The following is a 17,982-nucleotide window of genomic DNA, read 5'->3' on the forward strand; positions in this document are numbered from 1 at the left end:
GGGTGGGGCACAATATTGCATGCAGTTAATGAGTATACTATCTACACAGAAATACTGTCTGAGTGGGTTTAGCGATATTGAATAGCGATAATGTATATAATCTCTAAAGCGATATAATGATAGCAATAACCAAACATGATATTTTTTGTTCCTCCGACAGACAGTTAAACCAATTTTGGTAATTTTGAATGTAGGTAATTTTCAATTTTGCCTTGCCTTCTCCTGTATTTAGAAATTTAACCAAATTCATCTAGAGTTGGTGAGTGTCCATATAAATTAACTAGAAATTATTTCATACTTTTTAGTGCAGTTTTAATGTTCTTCGCAGTGGGTTATATTTTCTTTCCCAAAAATTAGACCTTTTGTACCTTCTATAACCTTCTATCTTTCATCTTCTAACTTAACCGTCTATTTTGTCGAAATCTCGCAAAGCACGGCGCAAGGTTAATAATCGCCTCCCGAAGAAGGCAGCTCGAGCAAAAAAGAAAACGCGAAAAACAAAAGCAGCCGTATTCAACGTTCTATTTAGTTACAATTCCGCGACACAGAGGAGCCAAAGACGGTCTTGCATATTTCAAGGAAATCTTCTCATTTCTCTGCGAGAAGCTTCTGCTTCGCTTGTCTCGGAGCATAAAGAATCGCGGTTGGATTCGAGGAACCTCTGGCGAACCCGTTAAGGGTTTCGGTGTACATAACTCCCTTTATATTCGTCCAGCTCTGCCCCATGCAAAATCCGTCTTTCTTTTCCGCGTTTGGAAGCCAGCGAGGGAGTCTCGTACCACCCGCCTTTGTGTGGCTCTTTCTGGGTCAGTTTCTAAATAGGCAGCGACGCTCGTAAAAATCCACGGCGTTCGCGTGAAAAGATGGATCCGCTCGGCTGTCTGTCCGGAAGGCAGGAGGATGCGGTAAGAGAAGGATTTACCTTCTTCCGACGCGTCTTTTTGGCAAGTAGCCGACCCAGATGAGACGGAAATGTTGGCTACAAGTGTAATGAAGAATTAGAGGGAACTTTGAGGAGGGAAGCACTGTTTGCGTTAAACTCCACATCGAAGGAGAAGCTTTTCGGTGACGCGAAAACAGTCGAGACAGATTGAGGAGGATCGAGGAAGATTTCAATCAACGTAAGTACACCAAAGACAGAAACGACCCTGAGGCGACGCCACTGGTAGGTGTTTCTCAGGGGAACCCTGTTACCCGAGTTTTCCTTTGGCTGTTTCGAGACTAACGTGGACGTCTTCGACAAAATCAGACCTAAATTACGCCTTGGAACGTTACAAAATGATGCGAGCAAACATTACTACTCTATTTATTAAAATACTCCGCAGGATAGGGAACGACGGTAGCATTAACCGGACCTTTCCATGACCATAATTACAACGTGGCACAGTCGACCGAAAAGGCTCCTCGTTAAGGGAGTCCCACAGTTAAGCGGCTCGTGCATAATTTCGCAGCGACGAAAAGTTTACTTCTGCCCAGGCCTCAATTATTCACTCTGCCGCGATTGTATTCGGGTCAGTCGTTAATCTGTCATTATCAAGATTACTCGCGGGAAATAAGGATGTTTCGATGTAAATCACGAACGCTCCGATCGATCGGTCGCTCCGCCTAAGATCGATTATTCGACGCGACGTTGAAAACACCGGTACCGTTTATCCACCGAGTCTAAAAGCGCCTAAGATACGCCCGAAGTTTCGCATGACTCAAACGCGTGTACCCTTCCGCGCCAGTTCAGCGAGCACAAGCAATCGTCTTCGGTGTCCAAAACGATTTACGGTCTTGGCTCCCAGCCGTGACGTTTATCGCTGCTCAGAAACGACGAAACGTGTTACGCGCGTGTCACATTGTGGCTCGCATGCGCGCCCAATTAAACGGGCCAAGTAAACAGATCCTCCTGCGCCGCTGATAACCGCTATAACTTATGGACCAACTATGTGTAATTTGCTGGCGTGAATTAGGTACAGCCATCGCGATAATTTCACGCCCATCGACGACTATCCCATTTCGATTCGATTCACTTGCGTACAAAATCGCGTACGCATTCGCGGAAACTCGCTTGGCACGCGAAACGGATCCGTACGTTATTTGAAGCTATGTGAACCTGGCACACGGCTTTTCAAAAGTTAATTTTTTTTTTATGGAAACTGATGGTATTTTGTTTGTACTTGATTGTATTGAATAATTTCGTTTGCACCCTCATCAATTATTAGATACAAAAAATTCAAAAAATGGCCAGGAGACGATATTGAGATTTTCAAAATTCGTTTTTCCCTTTTAGAATCGTTTGTACCTCAATAGCTTAAATTTCACAGGCTAATCTTGGAATCTTTAATTTACAAACGATTCCAAAGAACAGGGAAAAAACGGATTTCAGAGTTTCGTTTAGATAACTGCCAACTCGAAGTTTGAGTATTATCGGTGTATGATATCTGGAATCCCGCGAACTTATTCGGCGTGCAGCCATAATCATGGATATCGAACAAGTGCACCGCTGGACCTGGAGGCAACATGGCCGCTGAATGCCAAGTTCGCTGGCTGAAACTTTTGGCAGCTCTTTCGTCTGGCTGTTCTCCGCTAGATGCACATAGCTCACTGTCGCCAGGAGCATATTTATACTGCAACCTCGTGGGAGTATTTTCGATTTATAACGCTACGGAACGCGTCACGGTTTTAAATACGGTTGCTTGATAATCCGCGTGGATGAACCGAGAATCATAAAAACGACGAACAAACCATCGCGAGTCGAATTTGGTTAACGGGCGCACTCTGGCCCCTTATTGTACCCTTTGACTAGAAAATGTCGCGTCTGAGCAACGCGCGCCAACGCAAAGGATAAATTGATCATTCTCGCCAATAATATACGCCACGTTCGTTACACGCAGAGTACTAAATTTCTCTCACGCTGCGTTATTTTAGGCGAAATGCATTTAGACGTAAATGCATCCCCGTCGAGACAAAATTCTCGCTCCCATACGCGATACAGTCGCGTCAGGTTAAAAGCGACACTTAGGCTGATGACGCCTAAACGCTCCCCAGCTGGAAAATTTCATTCCCACTCGCGCGTTAAATCGATCCATTCGTAAGATCGAGATAAACGCGCTTGAATGACGTGCGTCCTTTATACAATGTTTGTGTATTATTATGTAACGCGTGAGGAGTAAATAAATACGAACGCGCATATGTACAGTCGATCCCGTAAGTATTCGTACATTTTATGTCTATTGAAGACATTTGTCTAAATTAATTGATAGGTTTGGGGTTTCTAAATGAATTTTGTATTATACAGTAGAGACTCCCGTGCCTCCATTATCCGCACGACGTTCCTTCTCATGTCGAAGCATTTGAATCGTTTGAAAAAGGACTTTTACGGTTCCAGACACAACGGGAATGTAATTCTACGCAGTTGTTTACAATAAAAAATTGATTAGCGGATAAAAAGTAACGGGACCCCTGGATGTTGAAAGAAACTCAATTTTGTTCATTTCTAGTCAATTTTCTCATTTCTTGAATAAATGATATTTAGATAAGATTTAGAATTGATATTGAATCGCGGATGGGCACTGTGATCCTGATGCTCAAATTCTGGGAGCTATATACAATATGTAACAGAAACAGAATAAATCGACACGTGTTTTCTTTCCATCGATAGAAAATTCCGTGTGACGTTAATCGTTCGATTAAAGAGTGACCCGAGCGATTTGGTATTGTAAATCAGAATTAATTATTCGTTGACGTTAACAGCGACCGAATTGTCAAGCGTGAAAATAGCTTACTTCATCGCTGACGCAAATGCTATCTCTAATTCCAAATCCAACGTAACGCGATTCGTCTAATAAACACGTCTTTATTATTTGCGACTTCGAACCACTGCACACCTGGCGAAGGCAAAACGAAAATTGAATTAAGTATAACGTAAGAAACCCGTCTACCGTCTCGCTAACAAATTGCGTCCATTATCGCCGTGCAACACCTGCGCGCCGCGATCTCCAACGAAAAGAAAAATTCTCGTTGCGAGCCGCTGATCATCGCGTCATTCGGATGGATGGTCGGCCATCTTTGAGATATAACTTCACATTCCTGGCCCATCTTTTCACCGCTGCCAGACGTCTCGCGAGAAAAACTACCACTTTTATTCATCGTTCACGGGCCACCAGATTGAATTGTAATTTTCTTCATAAATTCTGGATATTGGAATGAACAACTTTCTAAAAAAAAAACTATATTAAAATTCTCTTTTAAGTCCGAAGGGAATATTCGTTTTATATTTTGGTCGTTTTAGGTCGCGACACGTTGCATACGAATACTCTAATTGTCCAGTGGGAAACCGTGAGCGAATCATTATTTCCATTCGACTCATTTCGCAATGGTTCGAGAGTTTCTCCTTGGACGTCGCACCAAGGGCCGCTTTTTACGCGGTTGGCTCGACAAATTACCGTGAAATTTCACCGAGGAATGAAATTAGGCTGGAATTTCAGCGACGGACGCAAAACGCGTTCGGTTCAACGTTGGCAAACCGTTGTCGAAAAACGATCAAATAAAATGCAAGTACGGCGCTGTCTCTCGGGTTGTCGCAGAGTAGTCTTTTCTTTCTGTTAAAATTGCGATCGAATTTTTAAAGCGACACGATTGGACGTTTGGGGAAAATAAATTGAATTGGTAAAAAAAATTTGTCAGACAACGAAACGACCGTCGCTACCGGCAACCTTGACGTGCATCGAAAATGGCAGAAAGATTACATACAGCATCAATCTCGATCATTTCGGACACGTGTAATTTCTGCCCTGCGATAATTGACCGCACTTAAACGCGTTTTTACGGTACCGAATGTCGAATGGAAGCGAACGTTACAACCAACCGCAGACGTTCATTTTGCGCGATCGACGATTTCTTTTACTCTTGTATCCCTCGCTTCGATTTCGATTCAACCATCGATGTCTTTCGACGTTTATTTATGTTCCAATTTACGGAATGCTCGTGACGGACAGGAGTCTTGTCGCCGGGATGGAGGTGAAAAATCTGCAGCTTCGTTTTGCAGTGAATTTTCAGCGGAAGGAGTTTCATTACCGAAGAAACTGCAAAGCGAAAGCTTCCGAAAATTTATCGGGCAAGTTTAAGTCCAGAAAGACGGAAACTTTTTCGGTAAAGGAAACAGATATTTTACTATCTGTCTTGGGAAATATTTCGTTAAAATAAATATTATCGTCGTACGCGATAACAGATTTATCGCGGTAAAAAGTATCGGGGATATATATTTAAAAGAAATCGTTATTTACGAGTACACTACCTCGGACGTTCGACGATTCTCTATTTTCTAACGTTGTTTCAAAATAACCACTTAATAAGTGTCTCGTAAAACAAGTTCCCAGGAGACGCTCTAAAAATACCGAACACGTCCAGAGTATCACGGACGTGTGCAAATGATTGCAACGATACTAGAGCCAGGCGTGCCTCGCGACTTGGGTTTCTAAAAGCGTGAAAGAAGCATTGGTTTCTTAACGATCGCTGACAGTTGCGAACACGTAACAAACAGGCGTCCTTTGTTCGCGATTTTCTGTAAATAACGCGGACGCGCGACGCCCGAAACGAAAATATCGAGTTTCGGTGGCAATGGAAAAGAGGCAAACGACAAGCTGGTATAGAGGAAACGTTAAAAAAACATAACAAACGGAAATAAGATTGGTAAAAACGGAGAGGTTCACCTTCCCAGATGTTTTCTTTTAGAAAAAGCATGGAAATCCCTTCCAAATATTAATCTCCTAATGCGAGAATGTACGAAGTCTACCATAAATGCACTAGGTCGGTCCCGAGTTTGTGCATTTATGGAGGCTTTCCTATAGCTCGGAATTTTCAAACACTCGACTCGGCTAGACAGACCAACCATAATTCGACTCGAACTTCGAATACTCGAATAAATCGATTACTCGAGAGAATAAATCGCGCGCCCTTAAAGGAAACTCTTAGAAGTCTCGCGAGTCCAGTGACAAAACAAAAAGCAATGGTCACGCCTTAGGTACCTTTCAACGAGGAATCCAATGGTGACCTTGTATTTGACCTTGAATTCTCATTTTCAAGGTCAACTTGTTTTCTTGATAACGAGAAGATTTCTTGAAAATCACCAAAGGCGTGACCTGTATTTTTTTTGTTTAATCACTAGACCCGCGAGTTTTCTAGGGATTTCCATACTCTTTCCCCATTCTTTATATTAATATTCTATTACACCTTGAACGATAAATTTAGATCGTACTTCGAGTTAACGTTTCGCACCGTAACAGACGAAAGTTTCCCCGGCCGACCTCTAATTACAGTCTCCGCTCGATTTATCTCCCTGATCAATTCGAACGCGTTAAACGATACATAAAAAGCAGCTCGACGTTAATATAAAATTAATCACGTCGGCGCAACGGTGCGGCAGTCGTTCCGACGCCGTTGTATCGTATCTTTTTTTTCTTCTCGCTCTCTTTTTAATGCCACTCACCGTTCTCCACGTTGAGCTCCGCGGCGGTTCTGTAAGACATAGGCCTCCCGAAGTCGCTGGCATCGCTCGGATGCAGCAATAATTGATGAGACGCCCTGGAATGATGCCTCGAGCTGGACGCGCGGTGCAAGTGAACACTATTTAGGACGGTATTGCTGGAGGCACGGCTCAGCGCCTCCCTTTGACGCACGGCTTCCTTGTAGATCTTGCAGTACATCACGATCATCACGACGCCCGGTATCCAGAACGACACCGACGAACTCACCACGGCGTATACTCGGTTCACCACAAACGCGCACTCCTAATATTTTTATTTTTTTTTTTTTTTTTTTTGAGAATTTTTAAGCGAACAAACTTCGCCGTTTTTGATATACTTCAATTTCAGCCGGAGAGCAAGGGTATAATTACATTCGGAACCACGTAAATTGAAAAGAATGGAAAGTAAGCAACGTAACAACAGAAATCGCAGAGGAGGAAATTTACAATCCAAAAATTGAAACTGTTAAAAGGTCGAATAAAAATGGGAAAAATTCATATAAGCGGAAACGGTTCAGCGTAACGATGTTCAAGAAACACTCGTGGAAATTCCCGGGGAATGTAATAAATTCAACGGCAGCCTCCTTCGGTTCTGTTCCCCTCCCTCCCTTGCAATTTCGCGCGGGCAAAATTACGATAACATATGCGCGCCACCGTGTTTTCGTACGCGTCTGTTCGCGCAGGACGTATAACCGAAGTTCTAAGTGGTGGTACACCGGATGAGAAGCTATAAAACAACTAAGTATGACTTTGGATATAATAACGGACGGTGTTGTTTGGGAACTATGCTAGCTGCGGTTCAACAAGAAACATCGCGCAACTGGAGGCGAGAAGATGCTCGCAATCTCGTCCGAAACGCGATAGAGGCGAGGAAATATGGCGGGGTCTTTCCACGCTGAAATTTGTCGCATTTCTCGCCCTGCTCTTCTCCTAGCGCCGCACTTTCTTCCATAAAGAATTAGACTTTAATTTCGCGTTTCGGAAAAGTTGCAGACAGATGGCGGAGAGATTGAAAATAGAGAGATTGAAAATAGATGCGGAGAATTGGGAAGCACTGTAACGTGCGAAGGTACGCAGCGTGTGTGCTGGACGGAGAATTATTAAAGCTATTAATCGCCAGCTTCCGTTTATAGTACGCTCGGATAAGAGGCAGATACTAAATCATCTCTATGCAAATTCCGAAGGCCGTTCATCTTGCCCGTCGTTTCCTTTCGTTCCGTTCCCCGTTCGATTTTCCGCGGATTGAAATTCAGCCTTGCGCGATCCAAGTGTAAATATCCGATAAAATATTCTATCAACTGTAATGAGTAAATTGAACGTTGCGCTTGTCGAGTGCCACTCGACAACGAGGTTAACACTGAAACGAGTGCGAATTACGAATTCCCTCGTATGTAACGCGAAACGGGAAATTTCCATACGAATTTACAAGAAAATCAATTTAGGGAACGAGCTCCGCTGTTGCTTCGTACCGATCATCGTATACCACCCTCCAAGAATCGTCGTATTTAAAAAAGAATCCTCGCTCTCGGTTTTTATTTAACCCAACCCCTACTAAACAGATACAATCAGTATAAGTATTCGTAGCCGCTATGTCTACCGAAGAAATTCGTCAAAATTAAATGATTGGTTCGACGATTCCAAATAAACTTTTCGTTATAAATATTAGGTCTACCGGGAACTTCTGTCCATTCCAGTCACAACAAGTTTCATATTCGTGAAAAATGATATATAAATTGCAATCACGCTGGCAAGATGTCACAAATAATGATAAAAATTATATTATTCAATAAAATTTATTCAAGGTATGAGACATTTATTATTATGTGTTATTTTAAAAACGGAGAGAACTTTCTGGTAGACCTAGTATACAGGGTGTTCCAAAAATGTTCCCAATGGGTCGCTCAACGAAATCTTACGGTCTCCAGATTTTAACGTATCATACGATATTTAATACTTTCTTCAATATTCTCTTTTAATTTTGTTATTCCAAAAAATGTAGTTTTGACAAAAAATAGGGTATATAATTCTTGTAACTATATCAAATAAAATTGTACAACTTATTGCGCAACTTTAATTTCATATTTTTGTATGTTTTTAAACAAATGCTCAAACTATATTCTTTCATATGTGTATATACCATTACCTGAACGATAAATCACCACAAAATATTCAAGTATTGTTTATTTTATATTGTTTGGGTTGCGCGAAAAATCGCAATCATAAATGGTGTCGCGAATGAAAAAAGTTCGAGAAGCCCTGAATTAGACAAACGTCTTCGACAGACACAGGGGGTACGAATACTTATAGGACCGACTGTACATCATCCGGTGTTTACCTCAGGATTCTTGCTGAGGTAGTCCAGGTGTTCGTCGGTGGTGTACCACCCCATGAAGATGGGGATGAAGCTGATGAGAGCTGGGAGAAGCCACGCGCCGCCCAGCATGCAGATGACGGTGACCCTCTTCATGATGGCCGCGTACTCTAGCGGCCTGACGATGGCGTAGTACCTGTCCACGCTAATGCAGCACAGGTGAAGTATGGACGCCGTGGAGAAGTACACGTCCAGGGAGCTCCACAGATCGCACATGACCCGGCCGAAAACCCAGCGGCCGGATAGTTCCACGGAAGCGTTGAAGCTCATCGCGCAGACGGCCACGAGGAAGTCAGCCGCCGCCAGGCTGACCACGTAGCGATTGGTGGGCACGCGTAGCTTCCTGTGACGTCTCACGCTGGCGATCACCAACGCATTCCCTATCAGCGCCGTAACGATGATGCTGATTATCACCACGCCCTTTATCACCGTCCAGATCACGTTAGGCTGATGATAAGAGTCCCCTGAGGCGGTCACCGCTTCCAACGTGTCGCTCACGGTCGTGTTCAGCGACTCCGAGAAACGATCGATCCCCGTAGTAGCGCCGATCCTGCCCAACGATAGGTCCACGTCATCCTCCGGTGGCTCACTGACTTCCATTCCAGAAGGCACGGCCAGGGAGCATGTTAGACGCCGCAACACGGTTCAGGGTATAGTCTGTTGCTCCCGAAACGCGGATTTGAAGTTCCTGCAGCCGACGGGGAGGATCAAGCGCTGACGGTTCTGAGTGTCCACGTGCATGATGACTCGGAGCCTCCGGATGCACCTGCGGTTACACTTCGGTTCGCTAGCTATCGGAGCTTTCCATAGCGGGATTTACATCCAGACGTCGGAGCTCGACGTAGTCAGGTCTAAGTCTAAATGAACGTTTCTCTGTTTAACGGATTGTTGACCGGAATAAAATATGTAAATCAATTCCAAATAAAGTTTAATCCTTTGTTTACTGAATTTTTCAAAATTTTGTAAGATCTAGCCGTCCATATTGGTCTTATATCATCTTATAGAGTTGTCTGTAACAAGCTTCCAAAAGAAACAAGCTTGTGCTATCCAACAATTTCGTAATTGAATGTCCAGCAAGGAGACAATGCGTACAAAAATTTTTTTACTAACAAAAATCACAACTCAGGCAATTTTTAATACATTTTCATAAAATTAATAACCTATAGTAATTCTATCTTAAAGTTGCGCTTGGGGTCATTTTGACCCCGGATGACCCCGAAGGGCTAAACTTCTACTTCTGGGTTTTCTGAAGAGGACGGACAGTGGAGCAGTGAGTAGCGTAGCCGACTACCACGCCGCGAGATCCCGGGTTCGAATCCTGGCTGTCCCACTCCGGTTTTTCTTTCATGCTTGGATTAGAGTAGGTTAACAAAATATGGAAAGGTCTATATACGGCATAAGATAAGCAATGGACAAATAAAAAGACATTAAAAGAAAATAGAAATTGGAAACGAACAAACACAACAGTGGTGAAATATCGGGCTACAGTTCCCATTCACCTTAAAATAAAAAACAAAGACAAAAAAAAGCCCTGGGTTTCAAAAATTGAAGTAGATAATGCAAGTGCAAAGCACGAGTTTACTAGCGATCGGTCGACAACGTTTCAACGCGAATACACGAGTCAACTCGCGACAGATCGACAATGCGTTAAACCTGAGTGGAAAGAAAAGATTTTATAAAACGAAGCTAGAGACCGAAAGCCCGCTAAGCTCGCGTGTATCATCTTCCCCCGTCTACGAGGACACCATAACTAATTAAAGTTGGCAACGCGAAACTCTTGCGTAACTCATCGCCTGGTGAAGTCCCCGATCGAGTAAATTCTCACGTTTCTGAACCTATGCGATCCACGTGCCGCGTTATTAATATTAATCACCGCGGAGAGAAAAAACGTATTTCGCGATTCACGGGGGTAATTAAAAGTTGCGGCCGCATCAATCCTGAACTCCGAACAACGGAGACACTCCTTCCCGTTTATTTAAGGGGTAGTTTCGCGTAAACCGACGGACAAAAAGGGCAGCCGGTGTAAAAGGTGAACGCGCGCGCGACTCCAGGGGAAACTTTTCACATAAACATCTCCCTGTCCCGGAGCGACAGAGCGTCCTTTAACATTAAAGTAAACACCGGCTGGAGTGGTAGGCGAGACGAGCCGTATGCATATTTAGCTTGCCCGAAAAAACCCAGTCCTCTCAGGTATTTCAAGTAAAACGCAAACAGCAGCGAGCGGAGACATAATGCGTGCTCTCGTCCCACCTGGCGTTTACTGGCGGAATAAGCGTACCAAAGATGAAACTCTATACCGACCAAGCTCCGAGCTAGTTCCTCTAATTTTTAATCGTCGCAGTGACACGAGGGTTCAAATCTTTGACGAGCGGAGCGACAGGGCAAATTGTTGATCGGCGTTGCGCAACTGGACAACAGATTAATTTGCAGTGATTGATCCGACGAGGTCGGATGGTCCGACTCCCATGCCTGGGAGTGCACCGCTACAATCCAGTCATAGTTAGACGGTGGAATATATCGATAGTACTATTTCAGCCCAATCATCTATAGGCTAAATCCTCATTTACATTATCGGTTTAAACGCAACACAACTCGCAGGCAATCGCTATCGATCGCCGACCGATTGCGTGTCCACTTTCAGCGATTATGATGCGATCGCTGCTCGTTTGATTCGGTTTCTGGAACGCGGTGAGTCTTGTAGCGTCTGGGAACGAGTGTCAGGGGCTCAACAGGTTATCCTAATTTCGTTCGATCGACGTGTGGATAAGAACAGACTGCGTTCGAGCGAGTATGGACGTTATGGGTTCCTCCAGGACATGGAAAAGACAGGCGTCCTGATGTTGGAATCTCTTGGAACAAGTTTCTAGTCATATACAAGGTGTCCCAGAATTAGTGTAAGAACCTCCTCTTTCAACAGTACCAGAAGAGCGAAATTAAAGGATATCGAACGGAGTATTTACTTCTGTCCATGTACCGAAGTCTCCGAAGACAATCTTGTCGTTAGGCCAATTTTTCCATAACTGAATTACCTCGCCCACGTTTGACCGCCGCGAATACCGCTGCCAAGGTCCAACCTAATCCGTCCAAACGATTCTTCGCGACGTTCGCGAACGCGAAACGCTCCGTGCCAGAGCCGTTAACGGTCGGTTTCCTCTGAAATCCATCTTAAACGCGGGATAATCGATACGTAGCGGAGAAAGACTCTAATAAAACCTCAGAGATGGATTCAGCCTCGAAAACGAACAAGCGGACCTCGCGTTTTTTTAATTTTCTTGCTCTGTGTAGTAATTTTGGCCGGGGTTCTCGCGTTCGAGTGCTCCTCGGTTGGCAGGAGTGCTGGCACTGTCGATAAGTCTCGGGCAGAGCCCAAGGTCTAGATCGCTTCAACGGCAGCCGGCGTGTGCGAGATACAACACGCGGTCCAGAATTCGAAGGCGAGGGTTCAATGGGCGTAATTAATGGCACCCGAAACGCTCGTGGTTCCGGCGGAAACGCGAGCAGATACTGTCGACGGGAACGCCTGCGACTGGCCTGATTTCCTGTGGGCATATACGGTCGATGACAATGGGAAACGGTACATATTCGCCCTTTCACGGAGGAGCTTGCGTTATCATTACAATAAATTTTCTCTGCACAAAGAGCTGAATGAGAGGTTCGCGGCAACCTGTGTTGGCGCGATCCTTCTTTTCACGAGAATATAAAGGAAGTATTTTCGGTGGGAACGGATGATTCCCATTATAGAAAAAGGTGCACCTTTTTTTTCCCCTGTTACTCTGCAACGAGGCTGATCGAACGTGATAATTGAGCCGTTCGTTGCACAAATCGATTAACTCCGTAAAAGAAATGGTTGAGAAGTGCGATCAAAATGGCCTCTGAAATAAATTATTTATTATTCAATTCAAAAATTATTCAAAGCAAAATTTGTTCGTCCAATGGTGTTAATCTTTATTATTCAGGAGTTATTATAAATAGAAAAATTTCCAAAAAAAACTCGTCAAAGGGTTAACGGCCAACTTGATTTTTTTTTATTTGTCTCTTCAGGAAAGCACCCGCGTATCGTTAAGAGTGCGCGGTTGGTAATTCTACGTCGGTTTAATTTCGCGTCGGTTTAATTTCGTACGAATACATGCCAAGTATGCAATGTACACGAACGTGTTAAAACACTGATTGTCACGTCATTCATGTATGACTGACAGTAATGTTTCGGTTACCGCGGCGCCATTTTTCATGGCACGACATTCGAATAAGGATAATGCTATCCGTAAATCTAACGGGTGTTTGTAATTATCGATTCTTGCAAAACCTTCCGATCGAGATGCTCGAAATGCATAAATTATGGATTAAAAAAGAAAACGGCGTCCTTCGTTTACGAGTATACCTTCGTTTATGAATATCCCTTCGTTTACGAAGGAGGTTATTTATCGAACAGGTCGTATAGGAAAGGCAATCTAAGAAAGAAGTTATTTAAGGAAAAGGTTATGTGCTCGCAGTATTCTCGTAATTGCAACAACGATAAATTTGCGGAAGTGGACCATTCCAAGAATTACTCGGCAAAGACATTAATAATTGCTCGTTAAACTTCTTCCACTGCTTCCAGATCTTTCGCTTCTCTTATTCTCGCCATGTTTGTTTACTCTTCTCGGTCTCGTAACCCGATGAAACGAGGTCTTGGCTATTCGAAGACCTCTTAATAAAATACCATAAAAACTTTATTTTTTCGCAACTTTATATTTTCGCTTTATTTTTAGCACATTCACGCGGGCGCTGTTATTTGTACTTCTCACCACGGGGCGGCGCGGTGGTGTACGCCACCTGATGGACACGCGAGCGCGACCCACCGGTGGTACACGCCGCTCGATGGAACATATCCGCGCGACCCATCGGTGGTACACGCTGCCTAATGAGAAAATCAAGCGCGAACCGACGTGAACGTTGGAAAATTCTGAAACAAATACATTTTCGTACCTTTTTTAATGAAGAATCGAACGGAACTTTGAAAAAATTTCAAACTTGAAGCGCTTTCGTGCTAGGACGAATACAACTCAGAAGTGAAATTTTCTGCCGCACCATGTATTAACGTTTCTCCGTCCGAAGGAATCATTACGTTAAGACATCCCATCAACGATTTCTCCTTAACTTTCGTGGAACCGCCTCGTTCTATATTCACGATCGCGAGCATAATGTAAAGACATCCGCCAGCCCGTCGAAAGTTCAACGCTCGAAAGTCGCGATTGGTTTCTGCTTCTATTTCAACGCATTACGGGAACCGCCTAAAGATGATTTTTGAGAAAATAAAGCGTTGCTTCGCCACCCCAGACGGGGCGCTATCGATGAATAACGATCGACGACACAGACGTATGTACGTTGCGTTCGACCTTGTTTCCGAGTTACGGTGCACCAAGTTTCGTCGTCGCGTCAACCTAGACGGCGAGCCATAACTAATTCCATTCCAACTGTTTACAAGCAGAGCTCGATAACTTACGTACGACCTTGATGAATATTCTCTAAACATTACTCCGGAACGTACTCTGGATTCTTACTAGACCGCTCGTGTAAAGACCACGGATTCTAAAGCGTGTTTCTAAAGCTATCGTTGACGATATTGGGACCAAGTATCGAACAAAAATCAGAGAACGATTTTTACGGAGGACAATGTCGTAGAGGACAAACGTTCGTATACATTTATTTCACTCTCTTCAAGTGATAAATTCATCCCTGAGGGGGGTTCCCGCATATTACACCTAGTATAAATCATTAGGGGGGATCGAACGATTAACAGGGTCAAGTGTGCTGTAACTAGGTTTATAAGCTGGGGAGTGAAATGTCGGTCTTCTTTTAACACATCTGGGTGGCAATTGGTTACGCCATTAATGGTCTTCAACGAGACAGGTCAGTTACCATTCTGCGTACCGCCAATTCGTTGCATCGAGACGTATTGAAATCGTTGCTCGCGGGTAACCTCAAGTATCCCGAATTAGAAGGCCTAAAACAAACTTTTTTTTTGTTTTTTTTTTTTTAATTTGTTTAGGATGAAAGAAAATAATTAAATCTATCGAACTTTTAAAAATATCCAACCTCAGCCAAAGTTTACCCAAAAAACCAAATGAAATTTGTATTCTCATACATTTTTCTTTTAAGTAAACTAAGAAAAAGCAGACAATATTGTGATTTCTTCTTTCTTTTTTTTTTAAATTCAAATTTGAAATAATTTAAAATTTCACAATTTTGTCTGATTTTTCTTAGTTCACTTAAGAGAAAAACGCATGAGAATACAAATTGCTTTGGTTCTTTGTTTTGTTTCAGACCAAAATTACGACCTGTATCTGGGTCGTCGGTAGGAGATTTTAATTATGGGGTGCTCTACAAATGCGAGTCGCAGTTTTAATATTCTTAATTTTAATATTTCTTGATGAATGTCTTGTTCTCGTACTAATGCGATTTAATTTTTAGTGCTAACTTGGACTAAAATTAGTATTGAAAAAAAATCCTAATAATATAGTTTTCGAGGAAAACCGCAGGAACACCCTGTAGATCGGAAGAGAGATCCATCGCTTGCCACAATCAAAATTGACGAGTGCACCTGCGACGGCCTCGTACGAAATTGCGAAGGAAAGAACAAGCGCAAAGAAAAGAAAGGAAAATCCGCGTATAATCAGCCCAGTGTCGAGAGCCGAGGCTCGTAAATCGTTCCTCCACGTCAAGAAGAGACTGTCGCGAAACGTTACGTGCCAAGCTTCTCAGCGTTTCCTCGAACTGCGGAGAAACCTCTGCCGCGGCTCATATCGTGATTCAAATAGGAGTTAGACACTTGTTTCTCCTCTTATGCGGCATAACTCACGGCGGAATAGCGCCGCGGTGCTATCGGAGAAATTTCGAATCGAATAAAACTACGGACAGGCGATGCACCGAGAATTGCAAAAATTTCAATAAAAATCCAAAACGGAATTTTAATAAAACGAAAAGTTGATATTTCCAATTTTTAAACGTATTTCATTTAAACAATTGCACGACGGTCTCGTCGACCTTTTCCTTTTCCCTTTCCATTTTTTCGCCGATTAAAGAAGCTGGATGGATCGGTCGATTAACACCCGATTAAATAATTAACAATGACCGGTGTGAGTCAACAACCAGTTTGAAATCCAAGCGATGCGCGGTAGAGATTCCAAACCAGTTAGACGAGAAATCGTTACGATAGACTCTCAGTCTGTTAGCTCGCAATAAAATGATGAGCTAAGCCGAGGATGGACCAACGATCAAGCCCGAAGCGCCGCCGGAACTTAAATCCCAGTCTCTCGACTCGGACAGGGTGAAACATGCGACCAACTAATTTCACGTGGACAGATAATTTCCCGGCGAGGCGGGTCGTCGCATTCGTGACATAAATATCGATCGATCAGCTGAAATAAAGTCAGCCTCACGCTCGATAAACACCACCGTTCGTCGCGTCCATTTTTCCAAACGTCCGGTTGCAATTTTTATCTTCGTTCGCTTATTTCTAGCGTTACGATTCGAAATCGCCGAGATGATCCGCGTGCCTCTATTAATGTTTATGCATTTACGTTCAAGTGTGGTTACAAAACCGATAGAGGATAGAATTACGAGGTAAAATTAATTGGCGTTAAATGCTCCTCGTGCTCGTGTTAACGCTATGCATTTATGAGCGAGTGCAATTACACAACCATAAAAGATACAATTACAAAGCAAAGTTAAGCGATACCAGGTGCTCCGAGTTACAGTATAACTATTATGCACTCGGGTGCTAATGCGGAAATAGATGCAAAGTGCGCCCGTAATTATATCGACGTATGTATAGATTTCATTATTAGAGAACTATCAGCCATTGGGAAACGAATTTCGGACTCGTTTTTAACGGAAGTCGTCTTCGAGGCCTTTCTTCGTTTCCTGGTGCCACGGCGGGCGTCGCACAGTGGTTCGAATGGCCAACACGGTGGCCAAAATTAGGAGTTATCGGATCTTTGTGAAATTTGGTATTTTTGAGTTATTTGCGACGAAAATTACGAATCTGATATCAGAATTGCAAAATGTATATTAAAAAATTATTAGATTTTCATGAAACATGGTATTTATGACTTATTTCAGCAGCAAAATTCGAATTTCATATAAAATTTGCAAAATTCAAGATGGCGGATCCAATATGGCCGACATGTATATCAAAAAGTTATTAGATTTTTATAAAACTTGGTACTTATGAGCCATTTGGGCAGTAAATTACGAATCTGATATCAGAATTGCAAAATTCAAAATGGCCGATCCAATATGGCCGACATGTACATATATGAAAAAGTTATTAGATTTTCATGAAACTTTGTATATATGAATTATTTGGGCCGCAAATTACGAATCTGATATCAGAATTGCAAAATTCCAAATAGCGGATCCAATATGGCCGACATGTACATATATGTAAAAGTTATTAGATTTTTATAAAATCTGATACTTATGAGCCATTTGGACCGCAAATTACGAATCTGATATCAGAATTGCAAAATTCCAAATAGCGGATCCAATATGGCCGACATATGTCTTCAGAAATTGTTGGATCTTCGTGAAATTGACATCGCGGAACCTCTCCACCGAAAATCTGCACTCGCAGATTCGGCGAACGCCCGTGGCTGGGCTCGCCTTGACACGCAAGAACGAGTTACGCATCCAGATTGAAAGGCCGGCACGACCTTCGCTGGAGAGGAGCATGCAACAGACGTTAGACGGGGTGAGACGGGGTAGAAAGAGAAAATAGTGCTGACAGTAGAGCAAGTTCAAGAGGGCTGAATTTACATACTGCAATATTCATAGAGACGACTCGCTGGCCGCCAACAGTTGCCGGACGTTTGCGTATGCAAAACTGAAGAGAGGTTAGAGGCGACGGCTGGAAGCGACGGCCGAATTGTGAGATCTCGCGTTAGACTCAAAAACAACTCTGTTATTACTGACAGAGGTGAACAAAAATTCTATCCGAGCCTCGGTCGATGTACTCTCTACACAAAAACATGAGACACGCTTTGTATTTAATCGCTACACGACGAATGACATCTTACAGATCAACGTTGACTCATTTATTCAAGAACGAGTTGCTCCTGAATAA

The 17,982-nt window shown here is 43.2% G+C and overlaps 2 protein-coding genes across 4 annotated transcripts in view; both read right to left on the reverse strand.

The window, feature by feature from the left end:
• The window catches only part of LOC128892887 (octopamine receptor beta-1R-like), a 50,878-nt gene that overhangs the window by 28,848 nt on the left and 4,048 nt on the right, over window positions 1–17,982 (reverse strand). The window contains exon 2 of the mRNA XM_054153522.1: window positions 8,844–9,736. Within this exon, the coding sequence (XP_054009497.1) occupies window positions 8,844–9,479 (636 nt within the window). The 5' untranslated portion in view covers window positions 9,480–9,736. The remainder of the gene's footprint in view (window positions 1–8,843; window positions 9,737–17,982) is intronic.
• LOC128892809 (octopamine receptor beta-3R-like) overlaps window positions 1–17,982 on the reverse strand; it is a 100,180-nt gene that overhangs the window by 15,430 nt on the left and 66,768 nt on the right. The window lies entirely within an intron of this gene.

The sequence above is a fragment of the Hylaeus anthracinus genome, unplaced genomic scaffold (assembly GCF_026225885.1).
Source record: "Hylaeus anthracinus isolate JK02 unplaced genomic scaffold, UHH_iyHylAnth1.0_haploid 0, whole genome shotgun sequence".
NCBI lineage: Eukaryota > Metazoa > Arthropoda > Insecta > Hymenoptera > Colletidae > Hylaeus > Hylaeus anthracinus.